Raw genomic sequence first — 25,082 nt, 5'->3', positions numbered from 1 at the left:
TAATTTGTATGTTTGGATCGGTGCTTTGTCACTTGTTTCAGTCAGTATTTGTCAGGATTGCACTGAGGACCGATGAAGTTTGCCTGTCTTGAGCATTCTGTGTAGCGCCGTGGTTGTCGCAGGGTTAGAATTTGCAAAAGGAAGTGATCATTTGTTTTACTAAAATAGGATAAGTTATGAAAAACGAAGAATACCATTTGTAGCAAACTAAATCTGCAGAAAGCCAAGGAAGGACACTTCCAGTGTCTTAGTTAAGAATTGGTTAAGTCACAGCTTTTGGTGCACATAATATGTGACATTCAACACGTTCAACACTCCTCTAAAAGTGGGACTTAATTCTCTACCAAAACAAGACTTAATTCTCTGCTGAAACAAGACCTAACATAGCCTTGAAAGCTAGAAATTTATTTCTAGGAAGAGGTTTTGTGAAAATATCTGCAGCCATTTGCTCCATGGGACAATATTCTAAACTAATTTGTCATTTTTTCACACATTACCTAATAAAATAGTGTTCTATATTCCAATGCTTTGTACAGCCATGGTGAGCTGGATTTTTGGCAATAGCAATGGCATTCTAGTTATCTTCATAAATGAGAATCCTTTTTGGCTTAGAAATGTCATAATCCCTATGTACTTTACAAAGCTACAAAGTCTCTCTTGCTATAGGAGTCAAAGTTGCATACTTTGCCTTTATTGACAAGACAAAAATTAAAGATTGTTTCTTACTTGACAAAGTAATAATTGTTCCTTCCAATATAAATCCATAACCACCAACTAAACAGCGCATCCCTATACAACCTGCCCCATCTATATCACTGTAGCCTACAAGTTGCAAATTTGCTTCTTTTCCACCATATTGCAATACTGAATGTTTTGTTCTTTGTAAGTAATGAAATATTTGTTTTATTCCTTACCAATGTGAAATATATGGATGTGCCATATATGGAGCAAAATATTGATAAGCAAATACAATGTCATACCTTATACCATTTACAAGATACAATAATGAACCTAAATTCTTTTGATAAAGTTTGACATCTTCTGTATCCAAAAGGTCATCATTCTCATGTTTAGTGATATGACCTTGTACTATTGGTGTAGCAATTGACTTTGCATCTTTCATTCCAAATTCTTCCAATTTTCAACAAATATACTTGATATTACTTGGCTCAGATTAATGATATTATTTTTTTTATCTTACAAAAAATCAATACAAAGAAAATCATTAGATTCACCAAGATCTTTCATCTTATAGCACTTTTGCAATTCATCCTTGTATTTCACAAGGATCTCAAAGTTCTTACCACCAGTAAGTACATCATCAATATAAATAATTAGTATAAGAACTAGCCCTTCAATGTACATTGTATATAAACAAGGATCTAATTCTAAGCACTCCCAACCAAGATTCAATAGAAATATCCAAACTCTTGTTCCATCCACATATCACGAACATACATATGTAAACCAATAACTACCTATATGATTAGATAAAAGTAGGTGAAAATAGGTTAATTTTATAATATCTTCTATAATAGCTTTTTAGAAGCTTTATAGATACTACTTTGACTTTATAGGTGTCTATAATTGACTTTTTAGATTAGAAATGTGGTCAATAAGTTAGCCGTGTCCCATACATGTTGGTAACTTGAAGAACAAGTTAATCATGTGGCGCATACATAGAAAACTAACCTTTTAAGCTAAAGCATGTGTCCTCCAAAGTCAACACATATTAGAGGTCCTATAGAACAATGCCGTGTAGCTCCAAGTTAGATAGTATATATAGATGCAAGAATGAAGCCCTTTTCACACTTGTCAACTTCTTTCTTGTTTCTAGTCTAGTTTCAAGAGTCTCTAGTGTCTTTTTCTTTTGGCAATAACTATTTCAATTTCCTTTTAATATATACACTTCTTTATTTCTATTTTTTTACTTTTTTTTTTATACAAACTTCCGAGGTTTGTGCATCTTCTTTCAGTTTATGTCCTTGACACCACATCCATATTGCTTCAAATCATATAAATTTTTTAGCAATTACAACACGTTGCCTTTGTGCTTTGATGGAACTTCCAAACCTTTTGAAATCTTAATTTAAATGTTCTTCTCTTTAAGTTCACCATTTAGATAAGTTGAAACAACATCAAATTGTAATATATTTCAATTAAAGGTAGCAATAATTGCAATAAACATACAAATTATTGGAAGGCGAGCAACTAGTACAAAAGTTTCTTAATAATCAAGACCTTTCTATTGAATAAAATCTTTTGCAACCAATTGTACTTTAAAACATTCAATACAGCCATTGCTAGCAAGTTTTTTCTTTAAAATCTATTTTGAATCTACAGCCTTCTTACCATTAGATAAGTAAAAATTCCCGTACACCATGATCTTTCACAGAATTGAACTCTTCCTTTATGGTACAACTCCACTCTACGCAAAAAGGTGAATTCATGGCTTGCACAACAATCTGTACTTCTATATATTAATCAACATGAACTACATCTACCATTTCAATTATCAAGTCATAATCTCCTCAAATAAAATTATTGTCTTTTTTTCAAGACATGCAATATATCCTATTGCCACTTATAATATTTGCTAGATCAATGCCACTTACATAACAACGTTTTGGTGGTAAAGCTTGAGTAGTTGCTTCAACTTCTAATTGATGGAATTCCATTGCATTTATTAGTATAAGATTTACTTCATCTTCAATTATTTTTCTATATAATCTGTCTTGCATGTGTAATCTTGAGACTTGAGATTGGAATATTTCTAATTCTCTTGGATGCTGAAAATCTAACAAATGAAGATTGTTCCTATCATCCATCTCTACTCCAATTTTTTCTTGAAAGGTTAATAGTTCTTCAGATAACTTATCTTTATTATCAAGAAAAATCACATGTCAACTAATAATCATCTTTTTTATTTTAGGTAGAAAAATTTCATACCTTTTTGCTACTTTTGAATATCCAACAAAAACATCCCACCTTGCCTTTGCATCGAGTTTTTCATGTTCTTTCTTTGATATGTAATACCAAATAGGAAAATCAAAGTAATGAGCATTTTAAAATGAAGATTTTTTACTGTAAAAACTTTGTGTGGTATCTTGCCATTGAGTCTTGCAAGTAAAAGGTAATTACAAGTCCAAGTTATAAATTTTGTTGTAAATGCCCAATATTAATAATCTAGCTTAGCATTATTTAAAAGTGTTCATATTTCTTCAAAAATAGTCTGTATCATATGCTCTACCATACCAACAATTTTATGTGTATATATAAGAGTGGTCATATACCAAATGCCTTTAGCTTTGAAACAGGAATCAAAATTATTATTTAAGAATTCAATGCCTTTAGCTTTGAAATGAGAATTAAACTTATTATTCAAGAATTCAATGCCTTCATCAGTGAGAAACGTTTTTATTTTTCTTCTAATTCTTTTTTATGCCTCTGCTTCCCAAGTCTTATAAGCAATATGTACTTGGTCCTTAGTTTGAAGAAATGTAAGGCTACAATAGCCAAAATATTCATCAATTCATACAGCTAGCCATTTAGTACCATCAAAGCTAGTTGTATTTGAATAATCAAGGTCAAATATTATCACATCCAAAATATCATTGGCATACTTATACTTATGTGAGAAAGATTATCTATGGGCCTTGCCAACAAATGCATGACTCACAAATTGGTATTTTATTCTTTTTTCCCTTGATCTCTAATCTTTCAATATAATTTATGTACTTTGCCTCCTATAATATATGCATTGAAGCATGTGCTAATACCTAATGTCATTCAATAAATGTACAATTGGAAATAGATAAAGTCAAAATTGTAGCAACTTCTTCAATTTCACAAGGCATAAGATAAGCTTTACTAGCTAGTGTGCCTTGTGTAAGTAAGTTATTTGGAGGTAGAATTTAATCAACTCCATTGACATCCAAGTTGAATTTGCAACCTTTCTTGCATAAAGTTGCAATTGATAATAAAGTATTGTGTGCTCTAGGAATCCAATGGATATCCTTCACAACTACATGAATATATTTTTTCTATAAGATCTAAAAGTGTGAGATGCATCTCACCTAAGCCTTGTGATTTGCTAATGCGACAATTGTAGCCTTCAAGTTGAATAATCATATTTTCATTGAAGTTGAAAATTTTATTCTTATCTCCTTGGATGTGTACATCTATTGCACTAACAATGTGGACATAATATTGTAATTGAGACAATGATGCTTTTTGAGTTAAAAGAATAACAACAACTCTATCATTTACTATATCATTGCTATTTGTTTTAAGACATTCTATATCACCTCACTAATGTCTTTTATTACTACAAGTCTTATAAGTACTTTTAAATTTATCAATCTTAGGTTTTTGTTTTTATTGTAGATGGTGCTTCTTAGGGACTTATTTTCTTCTTGCATGCACTACTAAAGCAAAAAATGGAGAATTAGTCTTTTCTTTCTTTTGTAACTCCTCCTCAAAAAGAATAGATTACAGTATCTCTTCCATAATCTCTTCTCTTTTTTTCAATGCAATTGACTAAACAATACATTCTAAGTTTCTAGTAATGCGGTAAGTATAAAAAATGTCATACTTTGTTTGCTTATTTTACCATTGACTAAAATAAATTGATCCCTAAGATCAAAAATATCTCTAAGAAAAATCTCCATAGATTCTCCATCTACATATCAAAGATTATACAATTTCTTCATTAAGTATATCTTAGTGATGACTTGTGGAACTTAGCCAATGTATCCCACATCTCTTTTGCACCATTGCATTTGCATATGTGAGTCAATTGCAAAGACTTAATATTCAGTGCAATCAATGCTTGTGCTTCTCTTTTACTTGATTCCCATTTTAATTTTCCATCAATACTCGTAGGACATTCTAATGTCCTATTTACATGCATGTAGAGCTTATAGATGCGCATCAAATATTTTATAATAAATATCCATGTGCCATAGTTTTTCTCATCTAATCGATTAATGCAATTATCCATTGAAGATGTCATTGCCAAATATAATTAATGCAATAGCAACAAATAACTATAAGAGAATAATTAATAAATGATTTACAAAGTGTGATATTTGAGAAATAGTAGTATCAAGCTATATTAGTACAAAACAAACTTGTTTTTAATTCTAACAACAAATAAATTTTGATTAAATTAAAATCAACTTCAAATAGAATCAAATTCTAGTTCTAGTAGCTCCAACAATTGCGGTAGCTCTAGCAACTTAGATAACTCCAGCAACTCTAGCAACTTCAGCAATGACAAAGTTCTAGCAATAAGCAAATCATCTAAATTTTCATCCAATAAAAATATGTAATTTTTCATCCAAACTCTGTCCAACAAATTTTTATCCATGATAATGTTCATCTAGCTTTGATACCATGTTACAAAGATAGGATAAGTTATGAAAACTAAGAATACTATTCATTGCAAACGAAATGTGCCAAAAGCCAAGGGAAGGGCACTTCATGTTTCTTAATTAAGAGTTGATTAAGTCACAGCTTTTAGTGCACATAATATGGAACATTCAACATATTCAACAATTTGTAGACAGTTTAGTCTACGATGGTGGGGATTTGGGCCTAACCCTAAGAAGTTCTACTTATAGCCTCTATTGGTTTGTGTGATCTCATTGAGAAAAGAGTTATTCAGCTGCAACTATCGTCAATATGATGAAATTAGATGATTCACGTAATGCAAGATTACTAGATCCCTCTACACAGTATGCGAGCTTAGAAACTAGTATGCAGATGTTTGAGTTAGTTTTACCTCTCTTTAGGAGGTTGAAAAGTTGGTCAAGGTTCTATGCTATCAGCGCTTGCATTGCTCTCATCTCCGTCGCGGCCATAGTTAGTGGAATTACAGTAAGAGGTGGGAGGAATCCTTCCAAAGACCACCACGTTCTACGTGATCACAGGAAATTGTCACCAGGTCCCAGTCCTGTACAGAACTCGGACATTGGAGATGGCTGGACGACCTCATTCCATGCCCCTGCTGTAGAAACCTTGTCGAAGCCCGTCTCATCTGCTCTACGATCGCCTGAATCATCTCCAACACCATCCTCCTCACTGTACCTTTCATCATCCCCTCTTCCTGTCGAACCCGCTCCGCAACAACGGCTTGATTCCTCTATGTCTGGGCAAATTTATGATCGGAGTCGCTACAAGATCATCTGCAACAAGACGATGTAGGTAATTTTCCAATTTAAATTGTTCAAAAATCACTATCTTGTTCACAGTTCATATTGTGCAAAACTTAGGCGACTGATCTCCTAATCTCCACAATGCAGGTCATGGAGTTTCACTCACAAAAATATCGCATTCATGTGAAACTGGACCGCTCACATTCATCAAACGTCTTACCACAATGACTCTGGACCCGAACTCACCCCGTCGGCTCATGCAAAACACGTCTGCCGAAGAAGGGAGACCCGTTCTGAACCTCCGAGTATTCACACCGTTGTGACCAACGATATCCATTCTTCTTCGTGTTTGGTGAGTTCTGGTTCAATTAATTCTCACCGTGATCTTCAATCTGATCTATCAAATGTACCTATCTCAACTGTACTTCACATTCTGTCCTTGATAGGCTAACTTCTTTCTGCAGCCATCCTACGCCAGTATTCTACTGTTTTTTTTCTTTCCGTGGTGTTATGTTTTGTTGTCTTGCTGTGCATATATGTTCCATGCAGCCTTGACTAAGATCTGAATATATTCATACTTTTCATGGTATTTGCGGGACGTTGATCTGCTGCCACTTTCTCGATTTGCTTCGCTAAAAATGCGTGGAGACAGTCAGTCAACCCACAAGAAGATGCATTCACTAACTGCCTGATTGGAAGATGAATCGTTATCTCGTGTGTAGAGGATGTGCTCCATTTGAGCCAATGAACCTGGCCGCATGAATGCAACAGATTGTTATGCTTCGTATTTGTTGTTGTTGGTTTTCCATGCTCATATCAACTCTCTTGTCGTTTTTCATTACTTCCAAGCATCGATCCAAAGAAGTTCAACATTTTTGCCAGAATTTATGCGCTTGTGTTTGTGATATTGCTTCCGTGTGCATGAAACGTCCAAAAGAGTTATCCATGAAAAAGATATCATGAAAAACATTTCGAAGAGTTAAATTCTTGTCCTTTGCTTAAGACATTACATTCTCCTGTGAAAAATAGGGTGGACTTTTCTCATTAACCACAACAATAATTTCGACCATATCCTTCATTGTGTTCTCCTCCTCTGCCTTTGCACCCGAACATTTTCTCGCAGTCAAGTGAATTCACTAGGTGATAGAGTTTGCCGCACTTGTTCACCACAATTCCTCCAAGATGCGATCCTGAACAAGTGTTCACTACCAAGGAGCTTGATCAGCTTAAAAGACGCCCACGAGAGTGAGGTATTTTTGAATGAGAGAGCAAGGCTCTGTGTTCGTTGTCGGAATCAATAAGTTGGAAATTAGTCTATTGACATTGACAAATGCATGCATTAATCTAATAGTCTGTTGGCAATTAAGTTACTTGCATGTTTGAACTGTTTTAGTCTGTTCACTCACAACATTGTGCAACGTTTAAAAGCAATAGGAAACAAAATTCAACCAATTTTAAAAATTAAAACAGTAAACTTAACTATCAATTAGAATTAACTATTCTTATTATTTGATCTTATAGCAATTGATAATTTTTTCATAGGTTGGTTTTAATTTGGAATACTTGAATAACTAAAATTTAGTTGTGTTAAAATTTTCTAAATGATATTAATTAGAATTATTTTAAATTGAATCAAATTCTTTATCTATCTTCTTATTTACTTGGTTGGTTTTAATTATTTCTATATAAATTATATAATATCTTAAATTTTTTCTATTTATTTTATATATTCTCAAATGAAATTGAAGCCTTCTTCTTGTCTTTTTAATCTAAACTTGTAATTATTTTTTATATTGAATCAATCTTGCACTTTAAAAATTCTTTGCATTTTCTTCTATAAAATTATCAACTTAATTTAATATATATATATATATATATATATATATATGTGTGTGTGTGTGTGTGTGTGTGTGTGTGTGTCTTCAACCATTCTTTGATTTGGTTTTTTTATTTTTATTTTTTATAACATCAAATATAAGACTGGTTTTTTTTACATATATCAGTTCCTATCAAATGGTAATAAGTTCAAATATAACAGGATTGAATTGTTACTAATTATCTACTTTTACTATTGATTAGTAGTTGAAAGGTTCAATTAATATACATATTATTAGTTTAAAAAGATCTATCCAAAAGAAATATTATTAGAATATTATTATGATTCCTCTTAAATTGCTAATTAAATACATAATCAAAAAATAAGGATAGAAATAAATAAGAGTTTAAATATGATGCTTCTAAATAAGAGTTTAAATATGATGCTTCTAAAATAAATAAGAGTTTAAATATGATTCTATAATTCTAAAAATAATGGTTCTTACTCCTTCATCTTTTGTTTTTCTGCAAAGTAGAATTAACTTCAAGACTTCTTAATTACCTTGATAAATGTTATTATTGTTTTATTTACCTATAAATTATAATAAAATTTCAGTTTTTCTAAATTTTCTAAATTTTTATCTATTAAAATGAAATAAAAAATTATAAAAATTAAACGAAAAATCAATTGCAAACATAAACCATTTTATCTCTATTCTTCTACAAAGTTTTAGCTCTATATTTACTCTTTTCAATTTCTCGGCCTTTACTTTGTATAAAAAAAATATATGAATTTCCAATTGGTTGTATTCTAATAGCAGTTTAATAATAAAATCTTTTCTATGTATGTATGTATATATGTGTATATATATATATATATATATATGTATATAAATTTATACTTTAAAAAAATAAAGTACAAATATGATATTTTTATAAATTAATCAATTCTATAAAGCTATTATGTATCACCAACAATATAACTTCTAAGATAAAAAAAATAATCTAGTTAATAATTATTACCAATATAATAATAAGCTAGTAGAGAACAATCAAAAATCATATAAAGCATTTATACTCTATAAATTTTAAATTAATTTTTAATTTTTTAACAAAAACTATTTTTAATAATAATAGTTTATAATTATTTTTTAAACTCTTTTAGTACACATAATTAAAAATATAAAATTACTTAATTTATTTGGCAATAATGTCAAGTTAAAGTACTTCTATCTATAAAAAGTAGTTAAAGATGTATAATTATTCAATTCATTTAACTATAATGTGAAGCTTAAGCACTTGTTCATATAAAAAGTAATAAGAAAATTATACTTGTTAATTTATTTAGCAAAAATTTTAAAATTCAGGGTTTTTTTTTATCAATTGTAGTAAAAGATGTAAAATAAATAATAAACATAAAAAAATCAAATAAATCAATTTAAAAAAAAAACTTCTAATATTCTTGGGTGTTGGCTATCCTCTTTTTCCAACTTGGATGTTGATTTTATAGTAGTGATTACTTCTTGTTGAATTTTTCAACTCTTTTTTAAATTAACAAAACTAAAGAAGCTCAAGTTTATTGAGCTCTCATAAAATTTTGCTTGAATTAAACCAGCGGATTTCTGAAAGTCACATAAAATCTTATTGATTCTTAAATTTAATTATTTGATATTCCAATCCAATGAAATTCTCATATCCTTCAATTTAACCTTTAGATTGAACTCAAATTTTAAAATCACATTTAAAACAACCACATTTAAAATACCATAAAATTTCACGTGTACATCTAATAACATACCCACAAATGTCTAAAGTATATAAACCTCTTTCAATTTCTCAAAATCCAAAATCATGGAAAACATCTCTCATTTTGAAAAGCTCTCAAAAATTCAATATGAATTCAAATTACTTAAAAAGAATGCAAAAACAACTGTCTTAAAGCCTTGTCTATAATCTTATTCTTTAATCAACAAAAAAAAACCTCAAAATTGCCATAGAAACATAGTTTTGTGTCTTAGGATTTGATTTTGACCATGGCTCATAATTGGTCCTTTTTGGATATCAATTCTTGGTTTTTTATAGTAATTTAGCTACAAAATACTCTAAAATTTATCTTAAAATTATATATATATATATATATATATATTCTAATCTACTTTATTTTGCCTTATATATGGTTGCATAAAATAAGTATAAGCCTTTTTTATAAAAAAATAGTATTAATACTAAAAAGGTTTTACTACCTCCCTATCTTTTATCTATATCTTACTATTACGTTTTTTAATTATGCTCTTCTATAATAGAATCAATGTTATTATCTTTCACCATATAGTCATGTTATAATATAATAATGCTCTACCATGACAACAATCTCATGTGAATATGGAAACATAATCATGTATCAAATGCCTTTAGATTTGAATTATGAACCCACCTTTCCTTTAAAGAACTTAGTATCATGATTAGTAAAAAGAAAAATCTTATTTTTACTATATTTTCCAAGTCTTATGTGTAATTGATATCTTGTCTTTAGTCTAAAGAAATGCAAGACTATATTAACCAAAGTATTTGTCAATCCACTCATTTAACCATTTGGCATCATCAAAACTAGTTGTATTAAAATAACCAAGATTGGACACTATCGCATCTAAAATATCATTGGTATACTTATGCTTGTCTAAAAAAAACTATCTATGGGCCTTATCAACAATACATATTTTACATGTGAATGCCTTATCTTTTTTACCCTTAATATTCAATCCTTTAATACTATTCAATCATTTAGTCTCTTGTATTGTTTACATCAAAGCATGTGCTAATACTCAATGTCAACAACATATGATACAATCATTGCTTGCATATAACTTAATGACAATAACATTAGGACTTGTTGCACCACCAAAGTTCTTTCTTGTACACTTTGTATTGCCTTGCCAATGTTCCTTCTATCGACAAGTCCTACAACTACTTTTTAGACTTTTTAATTGTTGATTTTTGCTTTTGTCAATATTTAGAATTGTAAAATTTTGGATTTTTTAACTAATTACAAAAAATCAAGTTATGTAATTATTTATTTGATATTTATTAGAATACCATCCAATTTTATTATATTTTAAATTTCAAAAGACCCATCCAAATGTTTCACTGTACACAATAAATTCTTCTATTTTATCTATATTTTATTTTAAAGTTAGTTCTCAATCTACATACCATACACATACCATACAGTAATGACCATTTCAAAACATAAACATATAAATCTATATGTAATTGAAATGAGAGTACTACGTCATGCATATATTTTTTATTCATTCATTTTTCTTTCCACTTGTGAATTCGTACTCCGAAATCAAAGCCCTAGAAAGGAGAAGTCAATGGGGAAGGGCTGCCCGGGGGCAGCCAGAAGAACATATCGGGCATACCGGATAAAAACATCGCACAGTGGCAGCCATGAACAAAGCAGAAGCTCGACGCGAAGTGACGCAACGCGACGTGATGCGACGCGACGACAGCGAGCGGCGAAGCAGGAAGAAGGATAGCGAGGGCGTGGGATCAGCGTGGACGAGGATGCCCCCACAATCACGCTCCTCATTCCCTCGTACGGTCACTGATGCGCGATCCTCCGTGACTTCAATCTGTCGGAACCTCACCCACTTGGTATGCTAGCGATGGCGACAATGCGTTGTAACTTCCGCCGTCGCGTTGGTCACGCGAACCGAAAGCTTTGTGTATTCGAGGAATACCCTTATCAACGAATTCCGACCAAGAAAGACGAAGTTACCTTTGGCGGTGGTGACGCTGATGCTTCAGGAACCAAAAGAACAGTAACCATAAAAATAAAAATAAAGGCCAAAAATGGAGGGGCCCGCTTTCTTCGTGCAATCATGTGGTGCAATTGCAAGCTCACAACCACACGAGCACAGATACGCTGGGGTCTCACGGCGGGATGCAATTGCAACGGACATTCGGAGACACCCACAGAGCCTGTCCATCCTGCCACGAGGAGTGCAATCGTGATTCGCACTGGCATGGTCTAGGTAACGCCGCAATCTTTGTTGCGTTTTGACGTCGGTGTCTGAGTTCGGATTCTGTACAGATAGGTTGAGGTTCTGGTTTTGTGATGACGTTTTTGGGTTATCCTTGAAGATTTGTCGCGTTTCATTTGCGGGAGGTTGTGGGTTTGTTCAGACTTCCTGAGAGCGAATCTTTGGCAGTAGTGGAATTGTGGGTGAAGACGAGGGCGAGATTGTGGAAGTTTAGGGTAGTAGCGGACCATGATGGATCGGACTATGGCTATGTGGGGCGGAGGTGCAGCCATCACCCTTGCTTGTATGCGTCCGAGCTCCGCTAGCGCAGCGTTCGATTCGCCGCAGGTGCGTCCCAGTCTTGTCCAGGTGCATGGCTATACTGTCTTGTCTCATTCTTATGAATTTCTTCTTTGAAATTCAAACAGCGGTAAAAACTTCGCAAGAACATGTGTCCAGAAAGTGTTCTCGTTCCGCGGAAAACATTTTCTGTCTTTGCAAGTTTCAAGTCTCAGCGTTGAAGCCGTGCTCAGCCGATTTGAGCAATGATCTGTTGGTAAGCTATCAAGGATCTTATGATTCATCTGTTTGGATTTAATGTGTCCGGGAAAATAGCAAATGCTAGCCTACTCCAAAACGCAGAAACTAGTCTCTGAAAGCTGTTTTGCGTAGAGCCACCTGTTGTTGAACGGAGTTTCTGAATTTCATATTCACTGTTACCATCACGTCTCCCGGAAAACTATCACGAGTTCTTCTTGCTTTCTGTCCGTGTAGAGGCAACTTATTTTGGCAGATGTCTGGCATCGCCTCCAATTCATGTACATAGCATAGCTGCGCGATGACTGCTTGAGAATTTGGCTTGTGAAACTGTAATTAATGTGCCCCTAATTCGTAGTGAACAATAGATTCATGGATTGAAGGATGACCGAAATGTGTTTGAAGGGTCTCGATTACAGCAGAGGAAGAAGGTGCCAGGGTTTGTGGACATTGTGGTGGAAGTGCCCAAAGGGAGTTTCGTGAAGCGACTGCCACATGGTGCTGTGGATTACGTGGGACCGGTGCCTTGCCCGTTCAATTACGGGTCCGTGCCTGCAATACCTGCACCTGATGGTAAAGCACTTGCACATTTAGCTTGCATCTCTCAAGATTTTTTTTTCAAAGCTCATGCAACATCGTCTTATTAAGCTTAGAAATAATTACTCTGGAACCGAATATCATATTACACTTCTGATATTATTCCATTGTAAAATCAGATCTGGGTAAATTGTATCAATTAAATCTGTGGTTCAAACTGCTCTAGTCCCTTGACTCTATTGAATCCACTCTGAGTTCAGCTTCTTTTGATTCAGGCGATCCTTTAGATGCCATAATCCTCGGCAATCATCTCCCATACGGCTACACAGGGAAAGTGAAAGTCAAAGGTGTGATGAAGTTCATAGATGCAGGATTGGTGGACGACAAGCTGATCTGCACGCAGCTGATACCTGGTTTGTCTTTACCTCCAAGAGCCCATGTACTTCGGCATTGCACACATCATTCAATTACAACCACATACTTATAAAGTTGGTGCGTGTTTTTCGTGCAAGGATTGCCCATGGCACTTTACTCTCACACAAGAGCCAAAAGTGAGAGCTCATAATTTTTGTGTAATGTGCAGGAGCTGAGAATGGCACTGGCAGAAACGGTGAATTCTCCGATCCAGCATCTGAAGACCTAACAATGCTGGACCTGTTCACCCTCACGTCGTTTTTCAACGTATATACTGCCTGCAAAAGCACATTAAACTTGATGAGAGGTAAAGCTGGGCGCACAGCTTATGAAGGGTGGGAGCTTTTTGAACAGTAATAACAGTAGCTGGCAACCTTCTTCGTATATTCTTATAATAAGAATGTGGGGTAGTGCCCATAGTTAATGTTCTGACATTCCCTGAACTCATCAAGTCTTTGTTTCCATGTAACATAATTCTGGTAAAGAGTTTCCTTCGTAGTGGTTGCACTTGTTTCTTGCAAGTTTTGTGAAGGCACACCAGTGATGTTGAATTGAGTTGGGTATGTGCTAATTCATCTAGGTAGTGGATAGGGAGGTGTGTTGGTGTGTATACATACATTTAATGTATGCATGGTCTTTAAACTTAGTTGTGATTTAACAAACAAGTTAATACACTAAATACTTTTGAAAAAAAAATATTTTTGATTTAATTATCTTTGAAACAATTCGTGGTATATTAATGTGCATCTAATTTTTATTATTAAAATAACACATTGAAAATTTATTAAGAGAAATTACAAAAATAAAATAAAAACAGGCTAAATATTTTAATCAATGTGATAGGTTTAATGGATTAAAGACACGGGTAGATAATTTAAAGTTAATCAAGATTTTAAAACATGAATAGGATTGTTAAAACTTTTTTTAATGATTTTGTTGCTAAATAAATCAAACCCTTATAAATAATATTATTAAATGTAATATATATATATATATATAATTGATATCTTTGACATAACTTATAGTTGCATATAAATTAAATTAAAAAAAAATACTAAAATATAGCATATATGTCTTGTCCACATTAGTATTTGCACAAGTATGGTTGTAATTTTTGAACTTAAAATGTAGTAGCTCTGTTTTGAAAATAAAAAATAAATCATATAAATAAAATATAATCTAGATTATGCTATTTAATTACAAGATTTATTTGATAATAGTCAAAACATTTGTAGAATATAACAGAGAAACTAAAACTACAGCATTGTATATTGTGTCATCAAATCAGTATATATATATATATATATATATATTGATTTTTTTTTATTTACATACAGAAACAAACATTCATATCAATTTTATTGTCTTAAATTTAGAGTTCTCGACATTTATAGATGCGCCTATTATTTTTATTACATTTATACCTTGTCGTTTTGCAATAAATAAAATAAATTTGAAAGAAGACAAATTATTGACTCCTTCTGTTTGACATAAATACTTTGATGTTGAAAAAATTATTGATTTATGGATGAAACTAAAAATGTTCAACTACCTTATACTCAGTGGTGTTATAATATGAATAAATATTTGACAAAACCAACACCAAAGTAATCTAATGTAACACAAAAACAATAGAGAAATATTGTTAAATACTTTTAGTGTAGCCAACAATTAACTATCCATAGAGAACACCAAAAAAAAAAAAAAATTAAAAGAAAAGAGAATTACTTTACTTTAATATAATAAGTTGTTTATAAAACTTGTAGTTTTTTGAAAAAAGTATATGCATCTTTTGTTTTTCATGATGAAGATTTGTTACAATGGAAGAATGTTAATTATTCTTTAATATTTTTAAAAATATGCATAGTAACCACCATTTTATTATCTTTAATAGTAATCAATATGATTTTCTTATCTAACCATTTGAAAAGAAATAATTAAATAAAAATTATAAAAAGATGAGTAATTTTAAGTGAAATCTAAAGGCACAATGATTTAGAATCACTAATATTAGCTACATATTTATTATAAAGTGATTTCAAGTAAAAATGTTCCAAGTTAGCAAGTGATCCTTATATCACTTTTGAAGGCATTTACAAAAATTCTAGCATAGACTAAATTTAAAATTTTAATTATGTTGGAAAATGAAAAAAAATAAAAAAATAAAAAAAGAGAGAGAGAGAGAAGAAAAAATTAAATATAAAATTCTATTATAAAACCAATAAAATATTTTACTCTTAAAAAATCCTTATTAATTTTGAGCCATGTAATAGTTATTAAAAAATACAAATATATCACCAGTAAAATATATTTAAATACATTATTGTTTGTATATATATATATATATATATATATATATATATACACACACACACAAAAGTTGGATAAGTGTGCATATATATATTTACAAAAGTTGGATAATTGTGCACATGTAAAATCACATAAAATTAAAAGAACATATTTAAAATACAAATAAATTTATATCATTGAACTATATGAAATTCATGATACAATTGGAGTATAAAGATGCATCAAAATTGTTTTGAATCAAAAGATTTTTTTAAGTGGTTATTGCCAATTGTTTTAAAATAGATTTTTTGGTATACTATTTTTTTTTATTGCTACAGCCAAAAAATACTTTATTATTAATCTAAAAAAAAATAGATAATCAGCAATGAAATAGTAAATTTATAAAATAACCAATTTTAATAAACAAACTAAATATAGTAACAATGGTTGTTAAACTCTTAAAGTTTTTGGTATACTTAGTTTTTTTTTTAAAGTTTGTTCACAGTGGTTGTCTTATCTCAATATGAACAAACTTTTAAAAAATATTGGTATGTGATGCTCTACAATAAGATATTTTGACAACTACTTTGCATGAATTCTATATAATTCATATTAGATAACAATTGACTGAAGCCAAGTATATGGTTTCAAATAATTAGCTGTTGTGATGCAACAATTGTGCTCAATGTCTGATAATTTGAAAAACAAGTGATTTCATTGTTTAGTGGTTTATATAACTTCTAACACAATGCATGCATTGAGTTCTTCTCACATAATGCAAGGAAAGGTATGATTTGGAGGCAAGATAAATGTTTGTAAGTAATTAGAGAGTGGACTCTTGCATTTGTAATAGTTTCAAAACCAATCCTTTATAAACTTTACTAATCCGAGTCTCTGTATGAAAAACCAGAGTTGCCACCAGGGAGATCTTATCATTGAGGATACGCAATCTAGCGGCAAATACAAAACATGTTCTATACAACTTGCAATGCAAACCTAACGAGCATTGCCTTCCTGTTTCGCCATCTTTCTTCCAGCGATCAAATATCCTTGTCACCGATTTCACAGTCATGTAAGACATTGAAGTTTGTGCACGATATCGAATCTACTTTGTGTCAATTCCTTAGCCTTTTTCCATCTAAGGGTGAAATAAGTTCTCTTCTCACACATATTCTAGAATTCATTCTCATGTTGCTTCGTACAAGCAAGCATGTTGATGGAAGGCACTACGACGTTTTTGTGACCTCATTTACAATGACACATTTCACCACATGCGAGGCAACCGTCGCTCTGATGAAGCACAACTAATTCCCATGTACTTTTTTCCGGAAGGCAGGAAAACTGGCATTGGGCATGCTTTCACTTGCTCACAAATACCTGGAGACAGTTGCTACCTCTTTTATCTCCTTGCGCTGGAACCTAGTGTGTTTTACAAATATCCCTTGTATGCAAGCCACGGCCTCCTTTGCATAAACATGTTACAAAATGTTCAACAAGAGAAATTGATTGTCGTCAATCCCTTAACAAGAAAGACCAAAACGTTACCATCCTTGCACTTCCGCTGCTTCCCTGCTCTTTTGCACATGCTGTACAATCCCGCCGATCAATTGTACAAGGTCATTGTGTTGGGAAAAACTGATGACCGGCACTCAAGAGAAACGGTGTTCAACTCTCCTGCGTCGATGTAGACGCTTTTTGATGACGTCCAAGGCCGGCGATGGGCTCCGGATCCGCGTCAGAATGGAGTATGTGTCGACGGAGTTTTGTATTGCATCGCATTCTTGAACCGTGACAAAGGAAGAGTAATTGGCTACAACACAAACAATGATATTTGGTTGCCCAATGTCAAATTTCTACTCCCCTGCCTAAGAGAAGGCGCCCTATTTCAACTGATACAGAATGATGCAAAGCTCTACCTGTTCTCGGAGCGAGTAACAGAACACAAAGCGGTGCGCCGCGTTCATCAACTGAACGGTACCGAAACCCAGGAACGTGTCGAAAGAACCTGGAGGGCTGTGGTGCATGACGAGACTGCAGTCCAATGGTACCGAAAGAGCTATGAGGCCCACAAAGCGAGGCAGGTTCATTGTCTTCGGCTGTTCTTATGACACTGGCACGGTGTACGAAGTGCAAGATAGAACCAGATCGAACATTCAACTGGACCCACCTATGCATCTGACAACGGAATTGAAGGACTAATGATTTGTTATTTAAATAACGAGTAAGTAATAGGTGATAGAATGGTACACATTACATTTGTTTTTCCAAAAGTTGTAAAGTTGTAAATGAAGGAAATAATGTGGAGTGATGTTCCTCATTTGGAATTGTATATTGATTGTTTATAAATTCTTAAAATTTAGAAAATTAGCTAAATTTAACAAGATACATATGCATATTGTGTTTTTTTCTTTTTTAAAAGATACGTAAAAGATGGATACCTTATGCAATGTATGGAAGTTATAAAAAAACATTTTAAAATTTTAAAATTTAAAATTTAAATATAATTATTCTTAAATACTAAATTTTAGCATGTAAGTAAATCAATGATTTATAACAATACTAGTATTTATACTCACTCTTATTATACACTATGATAGTTTTAAATACTTTGAATCTTCTCAAATTGTAGAGTGACAATTTAACACATCAAATGTACATAATATACTTATTTTAATAATGTAATATACATATTAAAAATATTAATTAAAAATAAAGTAAAATCAGAAATAATTCATATAAAAATAAAATAATTATCACATTCAAAGATTTTTTTTCTATGCCTATCATAAATATCCTAAAATAATAATAATAATAATAATAAACTTTAGTATGTAGAACAATTTTCAAAAAAACCACTTTTCTCTATTTATTTATCACAATAAATTAATAAAATTAGACATTAAATTCCCGTATATATATATATATATATATATATATATACATATATTCTTATGAATACAAGTAAATAACTATCATATACACACAAACGTCTACCCCTCGAAGAAATAAAACATTTCCAAAACACCCCCATTAACAAAACGGCATCACTTTTACTTTCGGGCAGCGAGCACGGGCTTTAAAGTAAAAGGATCCAAAGAACCATCGGAGCAGGTTCCTGGTTGTGGTGGGGGCCACTCTCTCTGTCTCTGTGTCTGTCTCGTCGCCATGGCTCTCCTCGCTTCCGCTTCTGCCCCATCGCCCTCGCAATTCTTCTCTGCTCGCGACGTCTCGCGAGTTTTGTAGGGTTCCATTCAGCGTGTCCTCGCCCTGCCATGCACCCCGTGCGGATTTTACTTGACACCCACAAAACCCAGTTGAACATCACGCAGCTTTCCCTGCGTGTCCGTGCTTTTGTGGTTTTAGGTTTTGATATGGTTTTGCGAGGGAGTAAGGAATTGGGTGGAGCTGTGAGACGATACGCGGAAATGGGGTTTGCGATGTGCTGACGATTCGTGGGCGGGGAGGGAGGGGGTTTGGAGGTGCTCTTCTGAAGTCTGTGGCTCTGCCGTGCGAGTCGAGGATGGCGGGCGCCATGCCTGGGCAGCTGAATCTAGACGAGACTCCAACGTGGGGGTCGCGGAGCGTTGATGTGTATGAGAAAATTGAGCAGATTGGAGAGGGGACTTATGGGTGCGGTGATCTCTCCTTGCTTCTTTTTATTTTGTTTGTTTGGGATTGCTTTTCATGGATATGTACAACTACAAAAAAAATCTTAGGATTTTGCGGAAGTTCTTTTTCTTTTGCAGGCAAGTTTACATGGCGAAAGACAAAGTTACGGGCGAAGTTGTTGCGCTGAAGAAAGTTCGTATGGACAATGAGAAAGAAGGGGTATGATGATTTTATTATTATTATGTAGAGTACAGCAGTAGTTAGTGGAGAGTGTTTTCTAATTTCTGGGCTCTGAAGATATACTCATTTCACTTGTCATATCTTCTTGAGTGGCGATTCCGGAAATCTCCTGTTCGAAGAACGGAATGAAGAATGCATTAGAGTAACCATAGCGATCCTTGTATTGAGGGCTATCAGCTATTTATACTGCACTAGGCCATCTGCTCGAGTGATAGCTAATTTGTGAGGTTTCAGGATATACAAGGCCCCTTTGATAATATGGGCTACTGTACAGGTTATATTATTTGTAATTAAGCAATTAGTTCTTGTGATTGTGGATTGGGAAATGAATTCAACGAGTCAATTCTGTTCTCGAATGCAGTTTCCAATTACAGCCATCCGGGAAATCAAGATCTTGAAGAAGTTGCAACATGCCAATGTCATCAAATTGAAGGAGATTGTGACGTCTAAAGGTAAATAGTTAAAACTATCTATTGCTGTTGTATTTTGGGTGTACAGAGGAAATGTAATGGCAGTTGGCAACAGACGCTTTGCAGTTCTTGCTTGTTAACACATGTGAAATTGATAATCACCACTACTGGGTAATGTCAACTGGAAATTCGTGCTTCGATAACAGCGTGTGAAATTCTCCCTTGGTGAAAGAGTTGTCTTTGGATGTGAACAGGTCCTGAGAAAGAGGACAACATCAAGCCAGGTGATGCGAGTAAGTTCAAAGGCTCTATTTACATGGTGTTTGAGTACATGGACCATGATTTGACTGGCCTTGCTGATCGGCCTGGGATGCGCTTCTCTATTCCCCAAATCAAGGTACTTCGTGGGATCAAACCTTCACTGCTTGAGCGAATTTTCTCTCTGTTTCCTTCCTTACTTTTCTGTCCTCGTTTTGCACAGCCCAGTTCCAAGTTTTAACATGGATCTTCTTCACTGCAGTGTTACATGAAGCAACTTCTCACGGGCTTACATTACTGCCACGTGAATCAAGTTCTTCACAGGGATATTAAGGGTATAATGTTAAGCAGCTTCTCCGTCGAAACATGTGTTCTTCTCATTTAGAATAGGTCGTTCTTTCATTGTCCGTTGCTTAGAATCAAATAATGCATTCGGAGGTGTTTGAAATTTCTGAGGTTATTTTTCCAGGTTCAAATCTTCTTATTGACAACAACGGTATTTTGAAGCTTGCCGATTTCGGGCTTGCAAGGTCTTTTTCTAACGACCAGAATGGTCAACCATTGACTAATCGGGTCATTACCCTTTGGTATAGGTAAGGTATCAGTGCTCTATTTCTGCTATTGATCTCCCGAAACATATAGAGCTTTAGATGTCTTCTGTTGGGGTATAGTACTCTAGTTATTCGACGGAGTATAGACATTGATTGCGCTATTATGTGTAGCAGACTACAACTAGCACGTCACCTGGCTTTCTAATTTCACTTCTTCCTGTTTCAGGCCCCCTGAGCTGTTATTGGGTTCCACCAAGTACACTCCAGCCGTGGACATGTGGTCAGTGGGATGTATTTTTGCCGAGCTTCTCAACGGGAAACCCATTCTTCCCGGAAGGAACGAGGTGTGATTAAGGAGTCTTCTCGTTGTCTTTCTTCAGTTACGCAGAACTTCAATGTGTTAACGTGGATTAATGACTCTGCCTTAGATTTGGATGAACTTATCATACCTTCCAGGTCGCAAGCCTTACGATAGCACCTAATTGCCAGGACACACGGTTGTAGTTCTTGACCTGATCAAATGACATTCACACAGGTTTAACACATTCTTACACTGTGTAGGATACGGAAAGGTTAGATGCCTTAGGCATAAATTTGTCATTTCATATGTTTGTGTGAGAAGAGACTAGATACTGGTGCCAAGCGTATTTGATTGTAAAATGAAATACTATAGCGTTAACTCGTTTGTCTTGATTCATCCAAACGAGAAATTAGTTCATACAATTATTTCTTGTCAAAGAAGGCTATATAATATTTAGCCTTTTTTTATTTTTTATTTTTATTTTTTTACTCTGTTTGTACTATTTTTCATCCCCTCGTCTCCTGTCATAATTCATCTCAGTGGTTCTAATTATATGTCTATTTCTTGACATTCTTCATAGCACTCTTTAAATCCATTAGGTTTACTTCCTAGGTATACTTCTAATTATTAGTTCCTGGATGCTATAATTTTGGAATATGTTGGTTTTTCTCGGTTGCTATAACGCGGTGCATGTGCTGGCTGCAGAGCGAACAGTTTCAGAAAATTTGCGAACTCTGTGGGTCTCCAGATGAGACCAACTGGCCTCGTGTCAGCCAGTTGCCTTACTACAATCAATTCAAGCCTGAGAGGCTAATGAAACGCCGTGTGAAGGATGTTTTCAAGCAGTACGTTTGCTGTTTCTTTTTACTTTTTCTTTTTCTATTTCTTAAACGTCCGTATTTTCTTTGTTACTTCTTGGTCATTTAAAGGTGGATAGTCTGTTGTGTGTTAGCGCTGTGGCTTTCTGATGACTGTTTTTCTGAACTGTCGCGCAGTTTTGACCGACATGCTCTTGAGCTCTTGGAGCGCATGTTAACGTTGGATCCTGATCATGTGAGTATGATAACGGGATTCATCTTGTTACTTGCATGTTTTGGGTTCGAACGTCGTCATCATTATCATCATCATTTATTTTTTGCAATTAAATTTGCAACTAATTTTCATGATATTTGGCCCTTTTTCATGGCGCTTATGAATGTTAAGTCATGTGTTCGTGTCAATTATGGCTTTCGTTTCTGCAGCGAATTTCTGCCAAGGATGCTTTGGATGCTGAATACTTCTGGGTTGAACCTTTTCCATGCCAACCTAGCAGGTGAGTGATATGTCTCATAATTGTGTATTCTCGAACTCGTGTGTTTCTACTTTGAGAAATGTTCCCGATAACAGATTTGACATTCAAAGATAGAAGTTAAAAGTTTGTCACTCGACTACGAAACTGAAGTTCCTGTCGAGGTTTGCCATGAAGTTAGTACCTTAGTTTGTCATGTACGTCGAACACGTAGATATTTTCAGTGTTAGTTGATTGACCAGTTGATGTGGTTGTGATAGTTTGCCTAAATATGAAGCTTCTCATGAATATCAAACCAAGAAGAAGAGGCAGCAACAGCGGCAACAGCAAGAGGAGCAGGCAAAACGCATGAAAGTCTTACACCACCCAGCTCCACACACACGATTGCCACCAATTCAGCAACAACCTCTACGTCCTGGTCCTCATCAACCTGGACACAACCTTGGGCCACCAATTCATGCAAATGGCATGGCTAATCAGCACAACAATTACAATAGGTATTGCTGATCACAAGCGTTTCGCTTTCATCCACTTCGACCAACTGAATTTGTTTTAGTCGAGGGGAATGTCGGTTTTTGTACTGGAATGTCAACGGCATGACTATACTTTTTGAGGTTCTAGCCAAAATATGTCCTCCTCTTTGCACCTGTAGTATCTTTCTGTGTATCACGTCTGACCAGCTGTATCCGATATCAGGGGTCAAGGAGGCAGTAATCAAGGCCGAGCTCCTGGAGGTGGACGCCCTCCACACGGAGGACCAAATCAAAATGGTGGATATGGAGGACCTAACCGTGGTGGACCTGGCGGGGCTTATGGAGGGCCTGCCCAACCTGGTGGATTTGCAGCTCCCAACATGGGGCACCAGGGTGGAAGGGGTGGCGCCTACGGTGGGCCTGCTGGAGGGGTTTATCCTGCTGGTCCGTATGGCGGTGGTAGAGGGCCTCCAGTCGGTGGTCGAGGACAGCAGTTTGGGTAAGTATTTTGGAGTCATGTGCACTGAATTGGGGTATCAGTTTGTTTATTTCTTACGCTTCAAACTTCAGGGAAGAGTCAACTGAATGCCCCTAGTTGATGTAATGTTGTCTCGACTCAAACGCAGTAGATGCAATCTATTTTAAGCACTTATGTGAAGATTTTGCACTCATAGAACTTTCGGTTTGTCTGCAGTGGCATGCCTGGTGGACCTCAGCCTCCTGCTTATGGTGGTCAGCATTACATGCAGCAGGTATCTCTTCTTAGTCCTGAATATCCTTGAACTACGATGTAGCTTAATATTATCAAAAGGCATCTACAGTAATACATCAACCTAGGCAAATTATCCACTTAATCTTGAGGGTTGGTGCCTCTACCGAATTCAAGTTTTTGTGAAATAGTTCTAATTGCTTCTGCCTAGCGTCAGGTTTCATCCTTCTCATCTGTTTTTGGATGCAGCCAACAGCGCAGTATGTAGACATTGATGGGGCATATGCCCGAGCATCTCACTCCGGATTTCAACCTCCCTCTCCTCATCGACCTGATTACCGGCAGCAACAACGTTAGTTGTGCATTGGATTTTTAAATGTTCTCGTCTCTGGGTTCAAGGAAGCTAGGAAGACGAAAGATGAAAAGAGGGTTAGGGAAACCTGTTGTAACTTTATACGCTTTTTGTACAGTGATTCGCAGCCACATAATTAGCAGTAGGTCGGAGTTTAGGTGGTCATGTATCGAAAAGAAATGCATGTACGGTTGAAAGTGCTCAAATTATTATTCCTCCCTTTTCTTGGACTTAATTATTCATGAATTTTTCCATTGCCATGACAGCTCTGAACTAATGTTACTTGATACTTTTGCAATTATAATAATTTGACCTTGTCAATGCTTCATCTCATTGTGGATATAATGGTGGAATTATTGCTAATGTCGGTGGACTTTTTTCCAGTTAGATAATTGTACAAGAATCTCTAGTTATTACCTAGACAATGGTGATTTGACGCAGCCTCGAAGTATATTCCATTCCTGGCCCAGATCTCCCTGTGAGGTCAACCGTTGATTGGCAAGACTACCGGGAGAAATGTTGGAAAAGTTAGCTGGGACCTCAATTTATAACTCTGTTCTTAATCATTTCTCCACATATTACTCCAACGTATATACATGCTACAATTTACAGGCTCACTATGGTGTTTGAATAAAATGTTATAAAATAATGAGTTAGTTTAGAATCTCAATTATTGAATGTTTTAATATATGTATTTGTATTAAAATGCAGTTTTGCTAAAAAGTGTGATGTTATAGAAAAAAATCACATAAGAATATTGTCATAAAATAAAATTGAACATTTTTTAAAATATAAGGTTTTTTATTATGTTAACTTATGATGTTATTTAGAATCTGTCTTATCTCAATTAATATTTAGTCTTCTGTAAGCCTTATTTTTAGATTAAATTTTGTGGTTTGATATTATTTCATCTTATTTTGATCTAGATTCGACCTTTAATACGGGACTTGTTTAGTATATTTTTCAAAAATTCCTCACAATAGTTGCATTATTCATAATTCATTTAAAATTTATACCAAGTATTATGACAAAGAGTGTTCATTGCAATTGTGATAAACATTTTTCTCTAGTTTGCTTTTCAAATTTAATTTCTTGAGTGAGAAACAAATAATGATA

General features: G+C 34.2%; 2 protein-coding genes across 3 annotated transcripts; both read left to right on the top strand.

Moving 5' to 3' along the window:
* Positions 1-11,938: 11,938 nt before the first annotated feature.
* Positions 11,939-14,007, top strand: LOC112273949 (uncharacterized). 2 transcript variants are annotated; one of them, XM_024503039.2, is made up of 5 exons: positions 11,939-12,010; positions 12,162-12,346; positions 12,958-13,108; positions 13,348-13,485; positions 13,656-14,007. In XM_024503039.2, exons 2-5 carry the CDS (start codon positions 12,248-12,250, stop codon positions 13,841-13,843), a joined length of 576 nt encoding a protein of 191 aa, XP_024358807.1. In that variant the 5' UTR covers positions 11,939-12,010; positions 12,162-12,247; the 3' UTR covers positions 13,844-14,007. The 2 variants fall into 2 exon arrangements, with proteins under 2 accessions (XP_024358807.1, XP_024358806.1); XM_024503038.2 differs by having other exon boundaries at positions 12,955-13,108.
* Positions 14,008-18,960: 4,953 nt separating this feature from the next.
* LOC112274494 (cyclin-dependent kinase C-2) lies at positions 18,961-24,287 on the top strand. Its single transcript, XM_024504053.3, has 14 exons — positions 18,961-19,405; positions 19,522-19,603; positions 19,986-20,076; positions 20,289-20,431; positions 20,555-20,627; positions 20,762-20,885; positions 21,070-21,187; positions 21,850-21,989; positions 22,140-22,197; positions 22,386-22,456; positions 22,693-22,929; positions 23,129-23,404; positions 23,600-23,657; positions 23,864-24,287. Exons 1-14 carry the CDS (start codon positions 19,296-19,298, stop codon positions 23,969-23,971), a joined length of 1,689 nt encoding a protein of 562 aa, XP_024359821.1. The 5' UTR covers positions 18,961-19,295; the 3' UTR covers positions 23,972-24,287.
* The last annotated feature ends 795 nt before the right edge of the window (positions 24,288-25,082 follow it).

The sequence above is a fragment of the Physcomitrium patens genome, chromosome 21 (genome assembly GCF_059467195.1).
Source record: "Physcomitrium patens ecotype Gransden chromosome 21, ASM5946719v1, whole genome shotgun sequence".
Taxonomy (NCBI): domain Eukaryota; kingdom Viridiplantae; phylum Streptophyta; class Bryopsida; order Funariales; family Funariaceae; genus Physcomitrium; species Physcomitrium patens.
This window is presented reverse-complemented; position numbering and strand designations above follow the sequence as displayed.

Bases quoted from the DNA above. Each gene is read 5' to 3' on its own strand.
- LOC112273949 (XM_024503038.2), top strand. From the start codon at position 12,248: ATGATGGATCGGACTATGGCTATGTGGGGCGGAGGTGCAGCCATCACC. The intron at 12,347-12,954 runs GTGCGTCCCAGT...TCTCGATTACAG, and splicing joins CAGCGTTCGATTCGCCGCAG to CAGAGGAAGAAGGTGCCAGG. The intron at 13,109-13,347 runs GTAAAGCACTTG...CTTTTGATTCAG, and splicing joins TGCAATACCTGCACCTGATG to GCGATCCTTTAGATGCCATA.
- LOC112274494 (XM_024504053.3), top strand. From the start codon at position 19,296: ATGGCGGGCGCCATGCCTGGGCAGCTGAATCTAGACGAGACTCCAACG. The intron at 21,188-21,849 runs GTGTGATTAAGG...TGCTGGCTGCAG, and splicing joins TTCTTCCCGGAAGGAACGAG to AGCGAACAGTTTCAGAAAAT. The intron at 22,198-22,385 runs GTGAGTATGATA...TCGTTTCTGCAG, and splicing joins TAACGTTGGATCCTGATCAT to CGAATTTCTGCCAAGGATGC.